This window comes from Megascapheus bottae, chromosome 27 (genome assembly GCF_031878675.1).
Source record: "Megascapheus bottae isolate mThoBot1 chromosome 27, mThoBot2.hap1, whole genome shotgun sequence".
Classification (NCBI taxonomy): domain Eukaryota; kingdom Metazoa; phylum Chordata; class Mammalia; order Rodentia; family Geomyidae; genus Megascapheus; species Megascapheus bottae.
Window position 1 is genome coordinate 4,944,638 of NC_143535.1, and position 23,656 is coordinate 4,968,293.

At 54.2% G+C, this 23,656-nt stretch overlaps 3 protein-coding genes across 8 annotated transcripts; 2 read left to right on the forward strand and 1 right to left on the reverse strand.

Annotated features, from left to right (window-relative positions):
* Nucleotides 1–2,127: 2,127 nt before the first annotated feature.
* Hyou1 (hypoxia up-regulated 1) lies at nucleotides 2,128–11,706 on the forward strand. The gene is made up of 25 exons (XM_090319359.1): nucleotides 2,128–2,224; nucleotides 2,428–2,521; nucleotides 2,696–2,774; nucleotides 2,900–3,054; nucleotides 3,153–3,229; nucleotides 3,507–3,688; nucleotides 3,888–4,003; nucleotides 5,383–5,575; nucleotides 5,720–5,854; nucleotides 5,962–6,044; nucleotides 6,119–6,251; nucleotides 6,432–6,619; nucleotides 6,877–7,015; nucleotides 7,633–7,693; nucleotides 7,836–7,915; nucleotides 8,260–8,445; nucleotides 8,555–8,727; nucleotides 8,821–8,908; nucleotides 9,018–9,140; nucleotides 9,386–9,519; nucleotides 9,634–9,718; nucleotides 9,874–10,114; nucleotides 10,204–10,254; nucleotides 11,383–11,433; nucleotides 11,548–11,706. Exons 1-25 carry the CDS (start codon nucleotides 2,134–2,136, stop codon nucleotides 11,607–11,609), a joined length of 3,000 nt encoding a protein of 999 aa, XP_090175485.1. The 5' UTR covers nucleotides 2,128–2,133; the 3' UTR covers nucleotides 11,610–11,706.
* A 1,888-nt stretch (nucleotides 11,707–13,594) lies between these two features.
* Nucleotides 13,595–19,596, forward strand: Slc37a4 (solute carrier family 37 member 4). 5 transcript variants are annotated; one of them, XM_090319361.1, is made up of 10 exons: nucleotides 13,595–13,937; nucleotides 14,637–14,982; nucleotides 15,649–15,881; nucleotides 16,201–16,444; nucleotides 17,113–17,271; nucleotides 17,419–17,504; nucleotides 17,975–18,088; nucleotides 18,282–18,347; nucleotides 18,668–18,806; nucleotides 18,923–19,596. In XM_090319361.1, exons 2-10 carry the CDS (start codon nucleotides 14,835–14,837, stop codon nucleotides 19,087–19,089), a joined length of 1,356 nt encoding a protein of 451 aa, XP_090175487.1. In that variant the 5' UTR covers nucleotides 13,595–13,937; nucleotides 14,637–14,834; the 3' UTR covers nucleotides 19,090–19,596. The 5 variants fall into 5 exon arrangements, with proteins under 5 accessions (XP_090175487.1, XP_090175486.1, XP_090175488.1 ...); XM_090319360.1 differs by lacking the exon at nucleotides 13,595–13,937 and having other exon boundaries at nucleotides 14,399–14,982; XM_090319363.1 differs by lacking the exon at nucleotides 13,595–13,937 and having other exon boundaries at nucleotides 14,860–14,982; nucleotides 15,618–15,881.
* A 1,002-nt stretch (nucleotides 19,597–20,598) lies between these two features.
* On the reverse strand, nucleotides 20,599–23,651 carry Trappc4 (trafficking protein particle complex subunit 4). Of its 2 annotated transcripts, XM_090319368.1 has the most exons (5): nucleotides 23,422–23,651; nucleotides 23,050–23,224; nucleotides 22,029–22,132; nucleotides 21,321–21,447; nucleotides 20,599–20,913 (listed from the first exon to the last, which is right to left on the reverse strand). In XM_090319368.1, the coding sequence occupies exons 1-5, from the start codon at nucleotides 23,594–23,596 to the stop codon at nucleotides 20,835–20,837; spliced, it is 660 nt and encodes a 219-aa protein (XP_090175494.1). In that variant the 5' UTR covers nucleotides 23,597–23,651; the 3' UTR covers nucleotides 20,599–20,834. The 2 variants fall into 2 exon arrangements, with proteins under 2 accessions (XP_090175494.1, XP_090175495.1); XM_090319369.1 differs by lacking the exons at nucleotides 22,029–22,132; nucleotides 23,422–23,651 and having other exon boundaries at nucleotides 23,050–23,184.
* Nucleotides 23,652–23,656: the final 5 nt, after the last annotated feature.

Sequence of the window (23,656 nt, forward strand, 5' to 3'; positions counted from 1 at the left end):
TGTGTGTGTGCCTGCCCATCGACGTCTGGCTGTTTTGTTGCTGTTGGTGGTGCTGGTAGTAGTCACAGGGTTTGTTAGCACTTTACTCCTTGAATTTGTCATGTTCCTTGGTTAATTAGAGTCTTACGGATTTCTTTTGTTTGGTTGGTTTTGGTCAGCCTGGCTTTAACCCTAGATCCTCAGATCTTAGCTTTTGAGTAGGCAGGATTACACCTGTGTGCTGGATGGAAATTTACAAAAAAAAAAAAAAAAAGCTGGGCCAGGGCTCTACCAGTGAGCCGCACCCCCAGGCCTGAATTATTCCTGAAACAAGCAGACCTCTCCGCGGTTCTGGTGTCTCTCCTGCTTTCTTCGCTTATGTGTGAGGAAAGAAGATGTGAGTTTCTTCACCAGGTGCAGAGTTAGGGCGGTGGATGGGTGGTAAACTCTACAATGAAGTGACCCAGAGAAGGGAGAGGAAATGCCACATAGAGAGGGAAGGAACAAGCGGTTCCAATCCCACGACCACAGCAGTGGTAAGGAGCGAGGGACAGGGTACGAGCCCCGACGGCACAAATGCTCAGACGCTGGTGAGCACATGCTCAAATCGAGCCTCCTCCAAAGCCTGGACCATTCCTCCTCACGAAAACGGGGCCCAAATCCAGGCCCGGGGTTGTGCCGGGAAGGACGCTCATCTCGGAGCCGCAGCAGACGCCGTAGCTCGGCTGGTCCCCTCAGGGACCCGACACTGACGATGCCCAGCCAGCACGCACCGGCCGGCCCGCGCGTCGCGCGAGGCTGCGGAGGGGATGCTGCTCGCTCCCCTGCCTTGGCGGGGCTCTCCCGGGGACCAAACGAAGCGGGACCAGCGGGCCGACTGGGCAGCCTTCCAGATCCCAGCCTGAGTCACTCCGGAGCCTCGCCGGCGGGACGTCCCCCGTACCACCGGGTCCGGGAAGGATCCCGCGGGCTCCCGGGCGGAGGAGGGAATGGAACGCGCTGGCCTGTGACGTGGCCCAATCCCCGGCCGGCGCCCGCGGCCAAGTCGCCCTCCAATTGGTGGACTGACCCTGGGACCGCCTTAAGGGCGGGGCCCCGGGCGGGCCTAGAACGTGGACCAATAAGAGAGCGCGACGGACAGCGGGGGCGGAGCCGGGCGCGCGGCGCAAGGCCGGACGGTGGAGGCGCCAATGAGCGTGCGCCGCGTCCGGGGCCGGCTGGTGCGCGAGACGCCGCGGAGAGGTTGGTGGCTCCTGTAACAGTTTGCAAACCGAGCGGGGAAGGGCGCGAGCCGGGGCATCGCTGCTGGCCGCGCGGGCACGTCGGCGCTGCGTTGGTCTCGGAGCGGGGTTCACCGGAGCAGGGGCCTGAGAGGGAGCGGGAGCGGAGAGGCGGACCGGCCGCCGCTCCGGAGGGCGGCTGCGTGCGAGCTCCGGGGGCGGGTCGTGTGCGGGAGTGAGGGCCGCACGGACGCCGGCGCGTTTGGGTCCTGCAGTTCGAGATCGGCCGTCCGCACGGGCTAGGGGTAGGCCCGGATCCGTTTCCGGGACTGGAGCCGCGGCCTCGGTCAGGTGAGGCGTAGGTGAGCACCGGCTCCCCGAGACCCTCGCGCGAGTGACCCTGCTGTTCCCCCGCATGGCGGCTGCGTGGGCAGGGGGGCCGAGAGCGGGGTGGGGAGGAGGAGGGGCCGGGACAGCCGCGGGGATGCCAGGGAGACGGGCCGCGATAACGTCCCGGCCACCCCAACGTCATCACCTCTCTGTTCCTCTCCGGGCTGGGCCGCCCAGCCACCAGCGGAGCCCTTGCCGGGGTACCTGGGCCCCGCCCCGGGCGTCCGGGAGTGCGCACTGTGCTGTGGTTGGTCATTTACAAGGCTGTACAGTGGAGGGAAGGCCCTGACCTCCCCCTGCCCCTCCGATTACCTTCCTTGTTTAGCGAGCTCTGGACCCGTGCTGTTTTGCCAGGGCCTTTCCTGTGGACACTCCAGGGGAGGATTAGAATGGACATGACTTGTCAGGAGGAAGGGAAGGGATGTAGGCTACTCTGGCCAAGCGAGAATGCAGTCTTAAGAGCTACTCACTTGTGGGATGTGGTTCAGTGTCCTTCTCTGGAGCATCCACTTACCCTGAGTTTTCCTCCTCTCCAAAGGGTACAATGGCGGCAGCAGTCAGGAGGCAGAGGCCAAGGAGGCTAGCCTGTTGGGCTGTGATGGCTATCCTCTTGGCAGACCTGTTGGCACTGAGTGGTATGTATCCAACAGAGGGGGTCAAAAGAACAAATGAAGGGCCTGGGGGGGGAGGTGCCCTGAGGCTCTGGGTCAGAAGTTTGTAGAATTACTGGATCTAGACTCTTTTTCCTTGGTCTTTTGCCATCTTTCTCCTCAGAAAGCAGGTGTTTTGTGGGGAGGTAAGGAAAGAGGGCCTCACTGACAGACCTTTTACCCCTCAGAAACATTGGCTGTGATGTCTGTGGACCTTGGCAGTGAATCCATGAAGGTGGCCATCGTCAAGCCTGGAGTGCCCATGGAGATTGTCCTGAACAAGTGAGAGCAGCCCAGTAGTCAGTGGCAGTGAGGGCGTCTGAGTTGCAGAGCATAGGGGGTTTCTTGGTAATGCCTACAGCAGACTGATAGTTGAGTAACTAATTGTTCAGTCTTGAGGTTTCTGGTATCACATCCTGCTGTAGGTACCTGGACCTAATTTTTCCTTTTGCTCAGGGAATCTCGGAGGAAAACTCCAGTCACTGTGACCCTGAAAGAAAATGAAAGGTTCTTTGGAGACAGTGCAGCAGGCATGGTGAGTTAGCAGTCCTTGCCAGGTTGATGAGCTCAAGAGTCTGTTCCCTTATACCCCTGTGGTGTAAGAGGTGGGCCATGCTGGGCATGACCTTACCACCTTGCTTGTTCTTTGCTTCCTCTTAGGCCATCAAGAACCCAAAGGCTACCCTACGTTACTTCCAGCATCTTCTGGGGAAGCAGGCGGATAATCCCCTTGTAGCCCTGTATCGAGCTCGCTTCCCAGAGCATGACTTAAGTATTGACCCGCAGAGGCAGACTGTGCGCTTTCAGATCAGCCCGTGAGTGGCCCGGCCCTCCTGAGTTTCTTGTTGTCATGTGTTCAGGATTGTCCCACCTTAATGTTTGTCTTTTACCTTAATGTTTGTCTTTGCCTCAGTCAGCTGCAGTTCTCGCCTGAGGAGGTGCTGGGCATGGTTCTCAACTATTCTCGTTCCTTGGCTGAAGACTTCGCAGGTGAGTACCTCAGTGGGGCCATGGCCGCCAGGCTCCACGGATCTAATGTAGGGATTCTTGAGTGGGGGTACACTAAGGGAACACTCAGCAGTGTCTACCTTCGTCAGGGATGAGCTCCTGGCTTGTTGTGTGCAGACACCAGGAATACCACTGAACATCTGTAGTGCACAGGACAGGCCCAACGACAAAACTGCTGCTCCAAGTGCCAGTGGTGCCGAGGTTGGAAGCCCTGGTTTGAGGTTGGAACTGTGGGACCCTGTTGTGTTGTCCTTTGCAGAGCAGTCTATCAAGGATGCGGTGATCACTGTGCCAGCCTTCTTCAACCAGGCCGAGCGCCGAGCTGTGCTGCAGGCTGCCCGAATGGCTGGCCTCAAAGTACTGCAGCTCATCAATGATAACACTGCCACTGCCCTCAGCTATGGTGTCTTCCGCAGGAAGGATATCAACACCACTGCACAGGTGAGCCGAAAGGCCAGGCACACTGGGTGCTAAGCCTGAAGATGGAGGCTCCCCTGTTCTGTTTTGCATCCTCTTTGCATGGCTGACCTTTGGCAAAATGTGGCAGCAGCCTCCTACTGGAGCACCTTGGTCTGCTGTTGAGTGCAGGCAGGCGGGCATGGCTGAGGATTCTGTGACCATGCGCTTGATGTTTCCACAGAACGTCATGTTCTATGACATGGGCTCCGGCAGTACCGTGTGCACCATCGTGACCTACCAAACGGTGAAGACTAAAGATGCGGGAATGCAGCCACAGCTGCAGATCCGGGGAGTGGGGTGAGTGGATTGGTGGAGGAGGGTTTCCCATTAAGACCCTGGGGGGTTCCTCCTGAACAACAATTGCCTCCCTGCTTGCTGTCTGTGAGAATGCTCCCCCAGCAAAGCCTCAGCCACCATAAAGGACCACTCCCAAGAGTAAGGGAACACAGGGGAGAAGGGAAGAGGACAGTTTGGGCAGAGAGAAAGGCAGGGAACTTCTTAAACCTATTCTAAAGAAATTTATGAGCCCACAAGCCAATGTAGACTGTCAAATTCAGTCACTTTTGGCTTTCTTGTCACATCTAGTTTATCACTGTTGTCTTAGACTCATCTTTTCTGTCTTTACTACTGCTGCCCTACACCAAGCTGCCACTGCCTACAGTGTGAAAATAGATGTGCTCTCCTTCCCTCTTACAGAGAAAGGATTCTCTTTAAAATGCTGATCTAGGGGCTGGGGTAGCAGAGAAGTAAGAGAGCCTTTGGCTTGGTGTTCCTGACTACTGAGTTTATTTCTCAGCAGTTAGATAAAGCCAATCTGATTATAACCTGTTTCTTCAATACTTTTCCTATACCTGAGTCCTGCCTCCCATAGCTATCTCTAATTAAGCACTCTGCTCCCCAGCATGTCTGTCCTCATTTGGAGCCTGCCATCGTCTTTCCCTTCTCAAGGTCACTATAGACATTGCTCTCTCTGTTTAAAATATCTTCCCTTCTCTTCACCTTCTCAGCTCCAGCCCCTGTGGAGATTTTGGTTCTGGCATCACTTCTTTAGGGAAGCTTTCCCAGGCATCCCTAAGTGTGGTGCAAACCTCCCTATTGAGTTCAGCTAGACTTGTCTATTATTCCTTTATAAAACACAGGGTTTTGTTTCGATTTTCCTGTGTGTTGTGTTTTGTTTTTGTTTTTGCCAGTCCCAGGGCTTGAACTTAGAGCTTGGGCTCTGCCCCTGAGCTGCTCTGTGCTCAGGGCTAGCGCTCTGCTTGAGCCACAGCACTACTTCTGGCTTTTTCTGTTTATGTGTATTGAGGAATGGAGCCCAGGGCTTTATGTCTGCTAGGCAAGCACTCTACCACTAAGCCACATTCCCAACCTGAAACACAGGGTTATTTTATGTTTATTAATTTATTCTACTCCTAAATTATAAGGTTCTTGATGGAAGGGGCCCTGTTATTCCCAACCGCATTTATATTCTGAGAAATAATACACAGTAAATACTGTTGAGTGAATGGATGAGCTGCACTGTGACGTGTCCAGTGTGTTGTAAAGAGCTAGGGACAATGATTTTCACGTTTGGGGTCACAGGGTCTCTTAAACAATGGCAAGGTACCACATGAGAATGAGAGACTCCTGCTCAGTGGATGGACCCAGTGTTCTTACCCTTTCCCTGCTCTGGACAGGTTTGATCGCACACTTGGAGGCCTGGAGATGGAGCTTCGGTTGCGGGAGCACCTGGCTGGGCTTTTCAATGAGCAGCGCAAGGGTCAGAATGCCAAGGATGTGCAGGAGAACCCTCGAGCCATGGCCAAGCTGCTGCGGGAAGCCAATAGACTCAAAACCGTCCTGAGTGCCAATGCTGACCACATGGCCCAGGTGCCCATGAAGCTGGTGGTGGGCACGCCTGCCCTACCCAGAGGGTGGAGGACCCTGCCACTCTCCCATGGTCCTGTTCTTTTGGGAAGTGTCAGCAGGGCCTACCTGGGCAACTCCTTCCTGACCATCTTCCTCCTCCCTTAGATCGAGGGCCTGATGGATGATGTGGACTTCAAGGCAAAAGTGACTCGAGTGGAATTTGAGGAGCTGTGTGCAGACTTGTTTGAGCGGGTGCCTGGGCCTGTCCAGCATGCCCTCCAGAGTGCTGAGATGAGCTTGGTGAGAGCATGGGAGGCAGGGGTGCCAGGGCAATTGGCAGGGGAAAGGTCAGTGTTGAGGAAGGGTGTGCCCTGCTTGTACCTCACCTCACCTTCTTCCTTCTGCAGGATGAGATTGAGCAAGTGATCCTGGTGGGTGGGGCCACTCGGGTCCCCAAAGTTCAGGAGGTGCTGTTGAAGGCCGTGAGGAAGTGAGTATGGGAGCTGGGCGTGGGGCCGAGCTCTTCAGGCTGGGTGGACGGTGCTGAAGCTTGGATTCTCACAGGGAAGAGCTGGGAAAGAACATCAATGCTGATGAAGCAGCCGCCATGGGGGCCGTGTACCAAGCTGCTGCACTCAGCAAAGCCTTCAAAGTGAAGCCGTTTGTCGTCCGGGATGCAGTGGTCTACCCCATCCTGGTGAGTCAGCATGTGTGATCAGCGCACAAGCTCCCTTTGCTTCTCTAAGTGGGTTCTCGCTTTCTGTCCACTCGAGCCTGTCCCCTCGGTCTTTCTGCTACAAGTGATCCCTGCTGTCCCATTCCCACCCCAGACCCTGCAATGGCTCCTCAGTGTGCCTCTTCACTGCCGGCTGTGTAGGTGGAGTTCACAAGGGAGGTGGAGGAGGAGCCTGGGGTTCACAGCCTGAAGCACAACAAACGCCTGCTCTTCTCCCGCATGGGGCCCTACCCTCAACGCAAAGTCATCACTTTCAACCGCTACAGCCATGATTTCAACTTCCACATCAACTACGGTGACCTGGGCTTCCTGGGGCCTGAGGATCTTCGGTGAGGGCGGGGGACAGCATGGGAACCCCTGGGAGGCAGGGGTGGCTACCAGATAACTTTGGTGGGTGGGGGCTGTGGAGCCTGCTGGACTGGAACAGGAAGTGGGCTGTAGGGTGAGGGTCAGTTTATAAGCATCAGCCAGAGTTCTTTGTCCTGGGTATATCCTTAGGTAGGCCCTAACTTCTTGGGCCAGGAGGCTGTTTGGAACTAGAGGTGAGCAAGTAATCTCCTCAAACTTCTCTTTCCCTTCCATCCAGAGTATTTGGCTCCCAGAATCTGACCACAGTGAAGCTAAAAGGTGTGGGTGAGAGCTTCAAGAAGTACCCCGACTATGAATCCAAGGGCATCAAGGCCCACTTCAACCTGGATGAGAGTGGCGTGCTCAGTCTAGACAGGGTGAGAGCAAGAGGGGGCACTGCGCAGCACAGGGACCAGGACCCTGCTGGCTTTCCCAGAGCAGGACCCACACAATAAGCACAATGGATTTTGGAATTGCATTAATTTTGGATCTCAGGATCCCCAGAATCCTCAGATCTCAGCCTCAGCTACCGCTCCCCTGCTGAGAAACCCTTTTTTTTTTTTTTTGCCAGTCCTAGGCTTGAGCTCAGGGCCTGAGCACTGTCCTTGGACTTTCTCAAGGCTAGAGCCTCTACCACTTGAGCCTCAGCACCACTTCTGGCTTTTTTCTATGTATGTGGTACCAAGGAATCGAACCCAGGTCTTCGTGCATGCTAGGCAAGCACTCTACCACTAGGCCACACTCCCGGCCGAGAAACCCATTTTTGAAGAGCAAGTTTGGGTTGTCCTTTATGTCCTGTAGTGTTGCTGACATGTAATGTTGGAGATGTGGAGTGGTCGGGGTAAAGGGGGCTGGGTGGCCATCGGGAAGCTCTAAGAGAAGGCTGGTGAGAGCACCACACAGCTGTTGCCACACTGTGCGCATGCGGGGTTTGTAGACATGCATGGCGTAACATGTGCAGCTACACTGTGAATCAGTGTGAATCTGTTTTCAGGTGGAGTCTGTCTTTGAGACCCTAGTGGAGGACAGTCCAGAAGAGGAATCTACTCTAACCAGTAAGAAGAGCATGTATGCCTGCATGTGTGTGCGCATGGGTGGGGAGAGAAGTTTGACAAGGTGGATGGAGCATTGCCCTGGGTTAGGAAGTTGACTCACTGCTTGGTTCCCCTGTGAGTCTGTGTGCTTCCTTCTCCATAGAACTTGGTAACACCATTTCCAGCCTGTTTGGAGGTAGTACCACACCCGACTCAAAAGAGAATGGCACTGATGCTGTCCAGGTAAGCACTGGGGCAGGTGGCTACAACCAAGGTGAAAAGTCTGATGGGCATCCAAGGTGTCTGGGAGTTGATGGCTCTTAACCTCAGCCCATGCCAGGTTAACCATGCCCTCACCACACTCTGCTGGACATGAAGCGATTCCAATTCAGAGTCCAAGGCCCATTCCCCAGACAATCCCTACACCCACTTAGACTGTTGGAGTCCACACAGCCCATGTGGTTTCCCACTAGCTCTTCTCTGCCCCCACCAGTGTCCTGAGCAGCAGAGAAGCTGGCATAGCCAAGGCAAGGCCCTCTAGGCTGTGCCAGTGGCGCCATCTGTGAGTACTCGGTATTGTCTCCTAGGAAGAAGAGGAGAGCCCTGCTGAGGGGAGCAGGGACGAACCTGGGCAGCAGGCGGAGCTCAAGGAAGAAGCAGAAAGCCCAGCAGAGGATACCACTCAGCCCTCACTCACGGAGCCCAAAGGAGAGGCAACTCCGGAGGGAGAAGAGCTCACCGAAAAGGAAGGTGGGGACAAAGCTGAGGCCCAGGTGAGCAGAGGAAGGCCCGTGAAAACTGGGACCAGTTTAAGGGACCAGACAGAAGCAATCTTTGGAAAAGGCAAAGCTTTTTCTGACATCCTCAACTCTTCCCATCTAGAAGCCCAATGAGAAGGGGGAGGCAGGGCCCGAGGGTGCCCCTACTGCCCCTGAGGAAGAAAAGAAGCAGAAGCCTGCCCGGAAGCAGAAAATGGTGGAAGAGATTGGGGTAGAGATGGTTGTTTTGGACCTGCCTGACTTGCCAGAGGAGGAGCTGGCTCGTTCTGTGCAGAAGTAAGTGGTGTGTGTGTGTACATATATGTGAAGTCTAGGATCTGACTTTTAGCCCACCCTCTCCTTCATGTCTACCTCTCTTTCACCCCGTAGACTTGAAGATTTGACTTTCCGAGACCTAGAGAAGCAGGAACGAGAGAAAGCGGCTAACAGTCTGGAAGCCTTCATCTTTGAAACCCAGGTTGGCAGGTTGGGGACCATGTTCCCTGCCTCCTGGAACTTGGATTAGGGGCATCTAGCTCTGAGCCTCGACGTGGGCTCATGGCATGCATGAATTTGTTCCTTCCTAGGACAAGCTGTTCCAGCCTGAGTACCAGGAAGTGTCCACTGAAGAACAGCGTGAGGAGATCGCGCGGAAACTCAGCACCGTGTCCGCATGGCTGGAGGATGAGGGCTTTGAGGCCACCACTGTGGTGAGGATATGACGGGATGGAAGCTTCTGTCAGGTCAGAAAGAGGAGAGCCCAGGGTATGAGACCATGAAGAAAAATGTAAGGAAGTTAGAAGTATGGCTCGGTGGTAGAGCGCTTGCCCAGCAAGCACAAGGTCCAGAGTTCAAACTTGAGTACAGAAAAAGAAAAAAAAATTAGGACACAAGACTGACTCCAGGGCTTTTGTCATCCTTTTCTCAACTCCTGCCTACTCTCATTGTCCCTCAGATGTTGAAGGAGAAGTTGACTGAGCTGAAAAAGTTATGCCAAGGTCTGTTCTTCCGGGTGGAAGAGCGCAAGAAATGGCCCGAACGTCTGTCTGCCCTAGACAACCTCCTCAACCATTCCAGCATGTTCCTCAAGTGAGTGGCCTTTGCACCCCTTCTTTCTAGTACTACCATAGCCACAGCTCTCATTTCTGTCAGCTTCACATTTTCCACCCACCCAGACCTTTGTGTCCCTTGTTTGGCTTCTAGGGGCGCCCGGCTCATTCCAGAGATGGACCAGATCTTCACTGAGGTGGAGATGACAACGTTAGAGAAAGTCATCAACGAGACCTGGGTAATTCCTGTGGGAATGAATGTAACTTAGTTTGCAGTGGAGTTACCAAGGGTGGCGGGATGAGGTGCAGTTTTTAGCCAGAGGCTGGGGTGATTTCCCTGGGGTAGACATTTCTCTCTCCATGCAACCCCTGAGTGTCCTGGCCTCACCCACAGGCCTGGAAGAATACAACCACAGCGGAGCAGGCCAAGCTTCCTGCCACAGAGAAGCCTGTGTTGCTCTCGAAAGACATTGAGGCCAAGATGATGGCCCTAGACCGTGAGGTACAGTATCTGCTCAATAAGGCCAAGTTTGCCAAGCCCCGGCCCCGGCCGAAGGACAAGAACGGCACGAGGACAGAACCTCCCCTCAATGCCAGCGCCAGTGACCAGGGCGAGAAGGTCATCCCACCAGCAGGTGAGGGCAGGAAGGGTGCCTGGTTCCTGCTTCCAACGGGCAGGGAGAAGGCCTCCTTTTCCTGCATCTTACTTCTGGTTTCCCTCCAGGCCAGGCTGAAGAGGCAAAGCCCATTGCAGAACCTGGGAAAGTAGAGACTGGTGAGTTGGGGAAACTGGCCGTTGGGCCAGAGGCATTGCATTGGCCTGGGGTAGGCAAACCATCATCTCTGGGTGGCCTTTTGTTTTGTCGTCTTGGGGATTTAACCTGGGGCCCTGGACATGCACAACAAAAGATCTGAGCCACATCTCCAGACCTTGGTCTTTTATCTTTTTATTTTGATATTTTTTTGTTCTTGAACTTCGGGCCTGGGCTCTGCCCCTGAGCTCTTCAGCTCACGGCTATTACTCTAACCCTGCAGCCACAGTGCCACTTCCGGTTTTCTAGTGGCTATTTGGAGATAAGAACCTCACGCACTTTAGTTCGTGGTCTGGCATTGAACCTTGCTCCTCAGATCTCAGCCTCCCGAGTAGCTAGGATCACTGGTGTGAGCCACCACGCCTGGCTTAAAATTACTTTATTCCCATAATCTTTTTTTTTTTTGCCAGTCCTGGGCTTGAACTCAAGGCCTGAGCACTGTCCTTGGGCTTTCTCAAGGCTAGAGCTCTACCACTGGAGCCACAGCATGTCTTCCAGCTTTTTTCTATGTATATGGTACTGAGGAATCGAACCCAGGTCTTTGTGCGTGCTAGGCAAGCACTCTACCACTAGGCCAAACTCCCAGCCCCATCCCATAATGTTTTATTGTTGTTATTTGGCTGGTCCTAGGGCTCTTGGCCTCTAAAAAATTTTTATTTTTTTGCCAGCCCTGGGGCTTGAACTCAGGGCCTGGGCACTGTCCTTGGACACTTTTTGCTCAAGGCTAGCGCTCTGCCCCTTCAGCCACAGCACCACTTCTGGCTTTTTCTGTGTATGTGGTACTCGGGAATCAAACCAGGGCTTTGTGCATGCTAGGCAAGCACTCTACCACTAGGCCAGACTCCCAGCCCTGCAATACAATTTTATGCCCTAGTGTTTTTACAATGTCCAAGAAGGAAAGTTCCACAAGTTTTTCTGTATAAGATCACTGACTTCACTGCCAAGTGCAATATGAGTCAGGTGGCCCAAAACATTTTTTTTTAAATAGTCAAAAGACCAAATGTGGGCTACATTCTAAAATATTTACTAGCTGACTGTTGACAGCCCCTCCATTAGCTTCTCCCTCCTGACTTACTCCTTCCAAAACATAGGCTCTGAGCCAGCAGACACTGAGCCCCTGGAGTTAGGAGGCCCTGGAGCAGGTGAGGATGGGAATGGGTATGTGTTGGGCAGCCTGGTAGGATTGAGGGAATTCCTCCAGAGAATTGTTTGGACTCACTGCCTCTCGTCCCCCCGCCCCCTTGTTTTCCCAACAGAGTCTGAACAGAAAGAGCAGCCTGCAGGACAGAAGAGGCCTTTGAAGAACGATGAGCTATAACCCCACGTCCACCTCCTCAGCCCCATTCATCCCCACTTGTGTCCAGCCCCTTCTCCTACCACCTCTATTTATTACACATTGGGGTGTGGCAGGGGTTGGTCCTGCCTGCAGGACTAAAGTACCTCTGTCACCTGGGGCAGGAGAGGGCTGCTCACCGTCTTCTGGAGCAGCTCTGTGTTAAGCCTGAACTGTTGGTTCCCAGACCTTCACCTCTTGGTCCCTGTCTGGCCCTGCATTTGGGGAAAATCACTATTATGTCTTAATTCTTTGCCTCTGGGTTGGTGAGAGGATGACTGCCAGTGGTAGAGGGAGACCTAGTAGTGGGCAGGATGTAAAGGGACACAGGAGAGTGTTCAGTCTTCTCTGGCCATCCTTCCTTCCCTCCTTTCCTCTTCCACCATGAAATCAATGTCCCATTCTGGCCAGTGTCTACAGAGCCTTGGTTACCAGCTTTGGTTTCTGAGTGCCTGTCTGTGCTTTTTTCCTTCCCAGATCTTCTGTTTCCTAGCCCTTCCCCCAGTTCTTATCTGCTCTTTCCACTGGATCCCTTAGCTTCCTACTATAGGTGCCCCTTGCTTGACATCTCTCACCCAGACTGGCCTGGTGTGACCCCTAGTGGCCAGAATATACAGGGCGAAGTATAGAAAGCCACCCGTGATTGTTGGGCCCTGGAAAGCATGTAGAGTGCTTAGCAAGGATGCCAGTAGCTTACAATCACTCAATCCTTATCTGCCCAGTACCCCAGGTTTCTGTAGCCACCTTTCTCCCTTCCCTCCTGTGCCACTCCCAAATAGAGCCTTTTCCTCACCTCTTACCACTGGGCTGACCAAAACGTGCTTTCTACTGTGAGCCCCTGCCCCAAGACTGGGGGACGGAGAGACCACGTATGAATGTAAAACTGTCACCTCATTCAGAGGCAAGCTTTCGGTAAAGTGTGAGGGTCAGGTCTGTCCTGCTCCATGTGTGACTCTGCTAGGAGGGGGAACTCTACCCATGATGCCGATGCCTGGGGAACCTGTCCTTTGGTATTCTATCCGTGGCAGGGCCAGGACTGCCACCCTCTCTGGGACAAAAGCAAACCTGGTTGAGTCAGTTATTTTTCCTTTTTTTCCTCTCCCCTTCCCCCCTTTTTTTCTTTTGCCACATTGGCAGAGAGATCTTTAGGTCCCACCCCCCCCCACTTCAATAAGTTTTGAGTTCCTTCATTAGCACTTGAGGCTGGTTGGACAGGTTTGAATCAAATTGTACTTTGCTCCATTGTTAATTGAGTAACTTTCAATAAAATATTCTTTTCTACAGTTTGTGTGCTTTGTAAAAAATTTAAATGTGTTTTGTTTTCTGGAGATAATACATGTTTCAGAATAACAACACATGCCTAGTCCGGAAAGATGCACAGTAAAACTATCTGAATGCCAGGTAGGCGTGGCTCACATGAGAACCTCCCCAGGAAGGGCAAAGCCCCGAGTTTTCAGCCTGGAGCGTCGCCCGAATAAATGGGTAGACATCAGAGGCCAGGTGTAGCGGCTCATACCTGAAGCGCAAGGTCTCCGGAGGCGCAGGGAGAACAGCAGTCCACAGGCTCCTCTGAGCAGGAGGGGGCATCTCCAGAACGCGCGTGGCTCACAGAAGGGACTCTGCCTTTGAGGGCTTGCCGGGGAAGTGCCCCAGGAAAGCGCTCCACTGCGCATGGCTCACTCCGGAGGAAGTCACTGGCGGCCGGAGCGCGGCTCGGGGCTCGGGCCCCCTCCTGGAGCCGCCGCGCCCTGGGCGCGCAGGTGCCGGCGGAGCCCCGCCCGCCGCCGGCGCGCCCACCCGCGCACGCGCAGCGCCTGCCGGGCTGGCCCCGCCCAGTCCGCGGCGGCCTCCCGCCTGCGTCCGGGGAGGCCCGGGAGGCGGGCGGGGGCGGGGCTTCCCCGAGGGCGGGGCGGGGCGCCGGCCCCCAGTGTGGGCCGCGGAAGCCGCGTGTGCCGGCCGCTGCCCTTCCGGTTGGAAGGCCGTGCCTCGGCCTGGGGGCCGCGGAGGGGCTGACCTCCGCCTTTACAGCCCTGGTCCTGGGCTCCCCGCACCCCGCTGGCTCCCAAACCCGGAGTCGGGTGTCCCGGGTGGTTTGAGGACGCGGAGGCTGGGCCGGTGCCGAGCGGCCTCCGCCCGGCCGGCGGAGCCAGGGGCCTCGGGACTACGTGCGTCCGCCCGCCGCCTCGCGCCCGGCCTTCCGCTCCAATTGCTGCCCAGCGGAGCGGAGCATCCGCGGCATGCGGGGGCCGGGACGCCGGGCGCCTGGCACCCCCGCCCCCCGCTCGCCGCCGAAGCCCGGACGGACGCCGCAGGGTAATGGGGGCTCCGCCGGGCCCAGCCCGTGGGGCTTCCTGCGTGTCCCCGCCGGGCGCGTTGGGAGGGGACCCCAGCTAAACATCTGTCCGCCTCTGCGGTTCCGCTGTCGGAATTCTGGCCGTCCGTGGTGGGGAAAATGCTAACGGTGTTCTCCGTAACCATAGCGCATTGCCATCGTTGTTTTACTGTTGTGGCTGCCCGTGCCCAGCGTGTAAAGGACACGTTGTCACGGGAATGCCAAGGGAAACAGCTTATAGAGGTCCCCGACTCACCCTCCTAGGATTAGGAAAGTGTCAGGAAAGTTAACGCCCCGTTTGTGCTGAGCACTGCATGAGTCCCCTCTAGACGGCTTGGAGTGGGGTTGCTGGGTTTGTCTGATTGAAAGGGACAGTGTAGAAACCAGTTGCAACCTGTGCCTGACAACCAGGAATCTTCTCTAAATCCCCCCTGAATGACGGAGGGAGCAAGGCTGGGAAGAGGGCTGCTCTGCTCTGCTCTGCCCTGCCTCCCCTGGGCTCATGCAGACAAAAGTAATTAGGTTGAGTCTTTAATCACAGCTCCTTTCACAGAAGGACAATGCAAAGGGAGGAGAGGGACACAAGGTTCTGTCTTGGCTCACAGGCTTGCCTCCCCTCAGGGACCCCTACCCCCCACAGTTTGGCTCTCAGTAATCTCCTGTTTTCTTGTCTCCCTCAGGACACTGGGTACCCTAGGAGCTGCCTAGGGCTTAATAATTGTCCAGAAGGCAGCTATAAAGGGAGTCTGGGTGGAGGAGGGAGCAGAAAAAAAAAACCCAGCTCAGCAGATCTGGGCACTGAGAGCCTCTAGCAGGAGGAGTCGGAGGTGCTGTGGTCAGAGCTGTGTCCTGGCTGGCAGGGCCTGTTCTTTTTCACCATGGAGGCCCAAGGCTACGGCTATTACCGCACTGTGATATTCGCAGCCATGTTTGGGGGCTACAGCCTGTACTACTACAATCGCAAGACCTTCTCTTTTGTCATGCCGTCGTTGGTGGAAGAGATCTCTCTGGACAAGGATGATCTGGGTGAGCCCTGGAAGGGAAGGATGGCGGGTCAGGGCACTGAGTGTGTGTGGCAGTGCAGGGTATATGGGTGTGGTGTGTAGCGTGCGAGGAGTGTCTCAGCAGGACCGTGGCCAGTCTTTTGGGGCCACAGTGAATTGGTGTGTGTGTGTGCCTGTCACCCACACGTGCTCTCAGAGGCACTGTTCATGCTGAGTGTGTTTTCTGGGTTCTGAGCTAGCTTTTCACCCCTGTGGAGGGCATGCCGAGGCGAGGCTGCAGGTGAGCATGGGAGGATGGCACCGTGATTTCATGTGGCCTGACATGCATGTCCACCTTCTAGAAAGAATGAGGTCCCCAACTCCCATCCTGAGCCCCTCACCCCATGTGCAGAAGTGGGGCAGCTGCAAGAGACCTTGGGTTGGCATGGGTGAGGTGGGCCTGCAGATCCCAAGAGAAGATCTGCTTCTTTCTTGGCCCTAGGGCAGGCAGGAGGGGCAGCACAGTCCCCAGGCCCTATGAGAACATCAGGACTCTAGCACAGATCCTCCTGTTCCTTGGGAAAGGAACTCGTTTCGTCTTCCAGGGCACCTCTGCACACCTGACCCCGTGCCTTCCTCCACCCTTCCTGTGCCTCTGCCCTGCCCCTAACTCCCCAGGTGTCCTGCTCCCCGCTCCCCTCCTCTGCAGGACTCATCACCAGCAGCCAGTCTGCGGCTTATGCCATCAGCAAGTTTGTGAGCGGGGTGCTGTCCGATCAGATGAGTGCTCGCTGGCTCTTCTCCTCCGGACTGCTCTTGGTTGGCCTGGTCAACGTAGTCTTTTCCTGGAGCTCCACAGTATCCATCTTTGCTGCTCTCTGGTTCCTTAATGGCCTGGCCCAGGGGCTGGGCTGGCCCCCCTGCGGGAAGATCCTTCGCAAGGTGAGCTCATGCAGTTGGCCTGTTTGGATTGGCATAAAGGGTACTGGACATGAGTGTCAGCCCCTCTTCTTGCCCACTCTTTCAGCCCCAGCCCACAGCGGTTTTCTTAGGCAGTCCCAGCCAGCTTCTATTGCTTGTCAAGATATTTTAGGAGTCTGAGAGTGGTGGGATCAGGTGGCAGATGAGGGTACTGCCCTGCCAAGTGTGGAAGTACCTTCTCCCTCATCCATGTCATATGAGCCGGGCCTGCCCCACCTTAGCCCCTCTGTTGACATGGGCTGAAGGCTGGGCACCTACCCACTCCCCCTCTGCCTCACAGTGGTTTGAGCCATCCCAGTTTGGCACTTGGTGGGCCATCTTGTCAACCAGCATGAACCTGGCCGGAGGGCTAGGCCCTATCCTGGCAACCATCCTTGCCCAGAGCTACAGCTGGCGCAGCACACTGGCCATGTCCGGGGCGCTGTGTGTGGTGGTCTCCTTCCTCTGCCTGCTGTTCATCCACAACGAACCTGCTGATGTTGGACTCCGCAACCTGGACCCTACTCCGCCCAAGGGCAAGAAGGGTGAGCCTTCACCACGCTGACCGTGGGCTCCTCATTCATCGTTCACGTGGCAGGACGTTGCTGAGGACTAGCCTTCTGCTGCGGCACCCTGTGCTCGCCAGTGGATGCAGGGGAAGTGGGGGGGCAAGGTAGGCTGCGTGGGAAATTAGTCCAACTCCATCGTTAGTCAGAGCCAACTGGTATTGTGCCTCCTGCACGTCCTGGTCCTTCCTCACTCGGAGCAGCAGACTTCCCTATCCTGGACATCATCCCAAGTTTGAAGTAGGCTGCGTTGTCTCCTTCCATCTGCTCTGGTCCTCAGTTTCACTTTCCTTCCTTAAGGCTTGCAGCAAGGTGGGGGGGAAACAGGTGTTTAAGGAGCCCCCCTTCACACTGGTCCTGGCTGTGCCCATGGACTCTGCCCCTGGAGCTGGTTAATGAACGGTGGGGGTACAGCTGGGTACGACAGCAAGCGCAAAGCCTGAAGCCAGATGTGGTGATGTACTCCTTCTGTCCTAGCACCTGGGAGTTAGAGGCAGAAGGATGGTGTGCTCCAGGCCAGGCTGGGCTAGCTCAGAAGAACTAAAAACACTGGGGGTATGAGTGCTTGCCTTGCAGTCTTCAGTACTGAAAACACACCACCACGCCAAAACAAAACCTGAGAGCTGTCTGGCCCCTCCCCCCTCTAGGGTCCTCAAAGGAGGAGAGCACCCTGCAGGAGCTGCTGCTGTCCCCTTACCTATGGGTGCTCTCCACTGGCTACCTGGTGGTGTTCGGAGTCAAGACCTGCTGCACAGACTGGGGCCAGTTCTTCCTGATCCAGGAGAAAGGACAATCTGCCCTTGTGGGTAAGATGAGTGTTGGGATCCTAGGGGTGAGAAATGGAGGTCTTGCTTCTTTTTATCCTTCCCTGGTTCCCAGAGACCAGGCCCTCTTGAGGCTTAAGTACCTCTGGTCTACCTTCCCTCCCCTTCCCGTCCCACCTCCCCTTGCAGGTAGCTCCTACATGAGTGCTCTGGAGGTTGGGGGCCTCATAGGCAGCATCGCCGCTGGGTATCTGTCAGACCGAGCCATGGCAAAGGTGAGCGGGCAGAGGGGACCGGAGAGGCCCTTTGAGTCCTTCCTGCATGGCCCGGAAAAGCAGGGGAGAGGAGAGTTGTGGGAAAGAGGCTGTTTGGCAAGCTGGTTTAGGTGGAGTGAGGTGGAAATGTGTCCAGGCTCTCTTACCTTCCCTGGGGACAACTGGCTGTGGGGCAGGGGTTTTAACTGCTGTCACGGAGAGCCAGAATCTGTCTAAATTGGCTTCTCCAGTGCTGCAGGAAAACTGCGGGTGGGGACGGACTGCGTGCAGCTCCCCAGCACGTGTTCCACACCTGCCCTGCGGTGGAGGAAGGGATGTTGTGGAATTTGGCCTTAGAGAGTAAGCAAGGCCCAGGGCCTCCCAGAGCCAAGAACTGTGATGGGATTGCCAAAGACCTGTCAGCAGCAGCCCTGCTGCTGTGCAGAGTCCAGGGTAGCTGAGGGCCTGAAGTCTTGGGGCTGTCTCCACAGGCGGGGCCATCTGTCTATGGAAACCCTCGCCATGGCCTGCTGCTGTTCATGATGGCTGGCATGACAGCATCCATGTACCTCTTCCGGGTGACAGTGACCAGCGACTCCCCCAAGGTAAATATACAGCCTGGCCAAGGATGGTGCCCAGGAGACTGAGCAAGGACCCCTGACTGGCCCTCTCCCTGGCCAGCTGCTTCTCTGCTGTTCAGATTTCCTTTTCTGGTCTGTGTGCAACTCACATCTCGCCTCTACATTTGGTGTCCATGTCCACTCTGGGCCTGGTTTTCTTTCTCTTCTGCTCCTCTAGGATGTTGCTTTCTGGACTCCAGCTCTCCATCCTCTCGCTGAGCTCACAGGCTTTACGGAGCACGAGGTGCCTTAAAGTTGTCCCTCCTTTTATTCCTGGTCTATCTCGCCACTGTCCTGCCCCTCTGCCTATCCCAACCAATACAGCTCATGCAAATTCTGAACCAGCTAATGTCCAACACAGGAGAGACTTCTATACGTCTTCCTCCTGTCCTCATAGGCCTTGAGCTGGCTCAGCACTCTAGCTCTGTATTGTCATTTGCACTGGGGACTGGGCTAAGTGGGTAGCTTGTTGTCCCTTTGCTCTAGTTTGTTTTTGGTGGCTGGCAGAGGTAGGCAGGTAGGTTGCTTTCTGGTGCTGACCGACACCCCACACTGCCCTTGCAGATCTGGATCCTGGTGCTGGGAGCAGTGTTTGGTTTCTCCTCCTATGGTCCCATTGCCTTGTTTGGAGTCATAGCCAATGAGAGTGCGCCTCCCAACTTGTGTGGTACCTCTCATGCCATTGTGGGACTCATGGCAAATGGTAAGTAATTCCCCGTAAGTTGCACCTGTGCATTGCTGGAGACCTGCAAGGCAGAGCCAGTCCCCCTATGGGCTCTACCCCACACATGGCTCAGGCCTTCTCCTCCCTCCTGACAGTGGGCGGCTTTCTGGCCGGGCTGCCCTTCAGCACCATCGCCAAGCATTACAGTTGGAGCACAGCCTTCTGGGTGGCTGAGATGATTTGCGCAGTCAGCACAGCTGCTTTCTTCCTGCTCCGAAACATCCGAACCAAGATGGGCCGAATACCCAAGAAGGCTGAGTGAAGAGCGCTGTCTCTGGAGCACCTTCTGCAGTGCCTCCACCTTCAAATGATAGGGAGCAGGCTGCTCCTGCCAGGATGGAACCTTTGACTGGAACCTTTGCCTTTCCAACTGGAACCTTTGCTTTTCTGTGCGTGCAGTGTCTCCCTCACCCAGGTGGCACTGAAAGTTTATCAGTGGCTAATGAGGTCCCCGTTCCCTATCTTCTATTTAAACAGTAACCCTGCTCCTGGACCCCATTAGCTCATGCCCTGCCTTCAAACAGCAACTCCTGCAGTCTGTTGTCTCCTACACCCTTCCTCCTGTCCCAGCCCCACCAGTCTCCACCTGCAAGGCTGTGTCTGCAGCTGGAGGGCACTAATGGCTTGTGACTTCTGCTCTGCTTTAAGTCCTCTCCAGAGTGAGAAAAACTACTGTCAGTACCTCAAGCTCTGGAGGAAAGCCACTATTCACTGGTACCCTGGGTGTAGGAGGGGGGAGATAATGATTAAAACTAGATTTGATACTAAACAGTGTCTCATTCTTCAAAAAGAGGTAAGAGAAACTAGACACAGCTTTCCTTTGGGAAATTACTCTTTCCACTTCAAAGACAGACTTCATTTCCCAGGAATGGAGAAGCTGAAGTGTATATAGAGCCCTTAATAAGCTCATGCCTACTATGCCTTCAGCTGGATATTGTATAATCAGTGATCATTTGACAAACAAAACTGCTGGGATAGTAGGTTAAGTTAAATAACTTGATAGAGCAGTGTGATCATGGCTCACAGACTAGTCAGAAACGGTATTAAACCAGGCTGTCAGTAACTGACTTGGGAGAATCTGAGGCATGGAGATAGGTACAATCACTACAGTTCATCTGAAAGAGAAGGTACCCTTGGGGTTAGGGTGCAGAAGAAGTGACATGAAGTAATTAAGCCTGGCGCTAAGTGTTGACTAATTGTTCTGTTACTACTACCATTACCTCAGGCCCCCCATGAAATCAATGGCAATTCTGGCACTAGATCCAAGTTTATAATTTAAAATAAGATGCTTGTTGGGCACAGTGGCTCACACCTGCAATCCTAACTACTCAGGAGGCTGAGATCTGAAAATTAAGGTTCAAAGCCAGCCCGGGCACTAAAGAACATAAGACTCTTTATCTCCAACTAATCCCTAAAAAGTGAGAGGTGGGGGTGGGGCTCAAGGGGTAGGTCAGTAGCCTTGGGCCCAGGCCCAGGCCCAGGCCCACATACACAAAGAAAGATGCTCACTTATTAACAAACACAAACAAAGCTTTGTTTTCTTCCAAAACACAGTATTTCCTCACCCTGAAATTCCCATTACTTGTCTGTTTTTTTGCTTTTTTTCTTTCACTTTCAACTGGGCTGGTCTTGGGTCACAAGTTTACCTGTGCCTTCCAAGTAGCTGGGATTTTAGGCATTTATCGCCTTGCACAGCTGCATCCCTCACCATCTTTGCCCAGTTTGCCCTCATCTTTTTTTTTCCCAACACCATCAGTCAGGACAGCAAACACCAGAACTAAGGAATGTTTATTATAGCACTTACGATCCTACCTTTTCCATAAATAAATCTGTACAGTCAGAAAGCAGGAACTTGATATATACGATATGTATGGAAGACAGCAAACATTCCAGCTCAGAAGTCCCCCATTTTCAAGTATACTCCAAGGCTGCTGCAACAGGATCTCCACTAGAGTGGAGGCAGCAGAACCTCTGCTGCAGAATTTGAGGTCCCACTGCCAGTTCAGTTTACGACCCAGGTCCAAAGGTTCCAGCCTTCTCTGCTACCTCCAGAGCTAGCTTCACATTCTGCTCAAACAGCTCACACCTAAGCCAAATCCAGCAGACAGAAAAGCATCAGGTCTAAGGCTACCTTCCCCTTTGGGGTATAGAGGCAGAATCAGTGGAAACACTATTTGAAAGGCATGAATTCCAAGGAAAGTCTTTAGAGTCTCAAAGGGCTAGTGATGTATTTTATGGGCTAGGAGTATGGCCTAGGGGTAGAGTACTTGCCTAGCATGCACAAAGCGCTAGGTTTGATTCCTTAGTGTGTGGTACTAAGTGGCTCAAGTAAGGTAGCCTCAGGAAAGCTCAAGGAGCTCCCACTTCAAGGAGTACCTAGGCTCTGAGTTCAAGCCCCAGGGCTGGCAAAAAAAAAAAAAAATCTCGTAAACTTCATATGATTTAGGGAGAGCACAATGTTTTGACCACTGTCTGTGAAATGGGGTCACCTACCTGATGGGCATTTCCAGTGAGTAGAATGGATTCTTGAGAGCAAAGTCTGAGTAAATCTCATAAATTTTTCGGAGAAGAGAATCTATTCCAGCTTGCCTGGGATCTGCCAGTACCACAAACTTGATCCCTGGAGAGAGGCCAGGGATAAGTTATACCAGAGGTACAAAAAGTAGCAAGTGACATCAACTTCAATTTTGTAAAGGATATTACAAATCTGTATCTATTGCTTCATCATGCAAGAGCTACAGAAGGGGCTAAAGAAATGTGGTGAGTTTAGTCACTCAGGCGGAGACCAGGTTTCCAGTTCTATCTGTGTCACTTACTCCCACTCCAAGAATCACTTTGTGCCAAACGAGACAAGGATGGCAGTTTTCAGTTATCTGCATTAGAGGTGAAGCAATGATACAATCCAAAGGCCAAATTTACTTGGCTTTCAAATTTCATTTTGGAACAACACTTGACACTTGCTATGTGTGTGCAATATTAATATTAAAGTCAAGTTTTCTGAGTCCAGGATAGCCAGGGCTGAACATGGTGAGTGACATAAAAAAAAAAATCAGCTTTAGATTAAATATTGGCTTTGGCTTCACAAAACAAGTAAATAGATGTGTCTGTTCCACTGTCCCAGGAAAATCTGACACCACCCCTGTTTACTAAACCTGTTTTTGGTCAGTCAACTATCCCTTTGGCCTACATAGAGACACATACCTGTCAGTGTCTGGAAGCAGTGCAGTTTGAATGTGTCTGTCTCCAGCATCTCAATGCCTGAGCTTCCCTGTTCAGGAGACAGCTGGGAACCAATGGCAAAGAGCCTGTGTGTAAAGGAGGCAAGTAGCAAATGCACCCCTCACTTTTCCATTGAGTTAATCCTACCTGTAGAGAATTTATTTTACAGCCTGGCACAGTCAGGAGCCTGAATGTGGTCTATCTGAATTTCAGCTGGGCACTGGTGGCTTACACCTGTAATCTTAGCAATTCAAAGGGCGGAGATCTGAAGATCACAGTTCAAAGACAGCCTGGGTAGGAAAGTCGATGAAACTTTTTTTTTTTGGTGGGTCATGGGGTTTGAACCCTGCCTGGGCCCTGTCCCTGAGCCCTCCGTTGAGCCAAGCCCCACTTATCATTTTCTAGAAGTTAATTGGAGATAAGAGTCTCAGGTCCTTTAGTGCCCTGGCTGGCTTTGGACCTTGATCCTCAGATCTGAGCCTCCTGAGTAGCTAGGATTACAGGCATGAGCCACCATGAAACTCTTACCTCCAATTACCCACCAGAAAACTGGAAGTGGTATCACAGTTCAAAGTGGTAGAGCCGTAGCCTTGAGCTGAAGAGCTCAAGGTCATACCCAGGCCCCAAGTTCAAGCCCCATGACCAACAACAACAACAAAATTCAAGTTCGTATGACTTCTATTTTCTATTGCATAGTTTGCTAGGTAAGTGTTCCACCACTAAGCTATTTTGCCCCTGCCCTCCCTATTTTGCCATAAAACATTTTACACTGAAATCCCAGGGTAAAACAAACACCCTGGGGATCATGTGCACATTTACTTAGTCCATTTTAAAGGTCGTTTAATTCAATTGCCTTAAAGATGAAGACAGTAAGGCTCAGGAAAATGAAACCGACTGAGGCCCGACCTCCCCACCGCGCTGCCAGTCGTTTTTACAAGAACCGACGGCTCCGCCCCCAGAGCCAGGCGCCAGCCTCCTGCTCCGGGAAGGGCTGGGTACTCACGAGTGGAACATGGAGGCCAGCATAAGCTTCTCATTGGAGGTGAGGCGGGGCCGGCCGAACCGAATGGACACCGGGTAGTTGGCTGGGTTGCCCAGATACTCCAGCACCTCTTTTCCATCGGACGTTTGCCTGCCGTTCACGTCCATGCCGTTGATGGCCAGCACCGCGTGGCCCACTGCAAGGGTGAGGCCGGGGGTCAGTGCAGCTCCCGCGGCGGGGCCGGGCCGGGGTGGGGGGTGGGGGGGTGGGGGACTGGGGAATCCCCTCCGACCCCGCCCCCACCGCGGCGGGCCCCGCCCCTCCACGCCGGCCACGCCCCCTACGCCGGCCACGCCGCCGCCCCCACCGCGGCGGGCCCCGCCTCCGGCCCACCCCGGATGCCGTCGCGCTGGCCGAAGGCGACCAGCAAGCGGTCGTCGTGTAGCTTGAGCAGCAGGTCCAGCGGGTAACTGAAGGTTTTCTCAGCTTCCGTCCGCGGCGCGTAGCTGTCGTACTGGTAAATGAGGCCACCAGCTTTGTTCACCACGTACACGCTAAAAATCGCCATGGCTGCCGCGGGGACACCCGGATGTGGCCCCGGAAACGCGTCCCCCCTCCCACTCCCCCG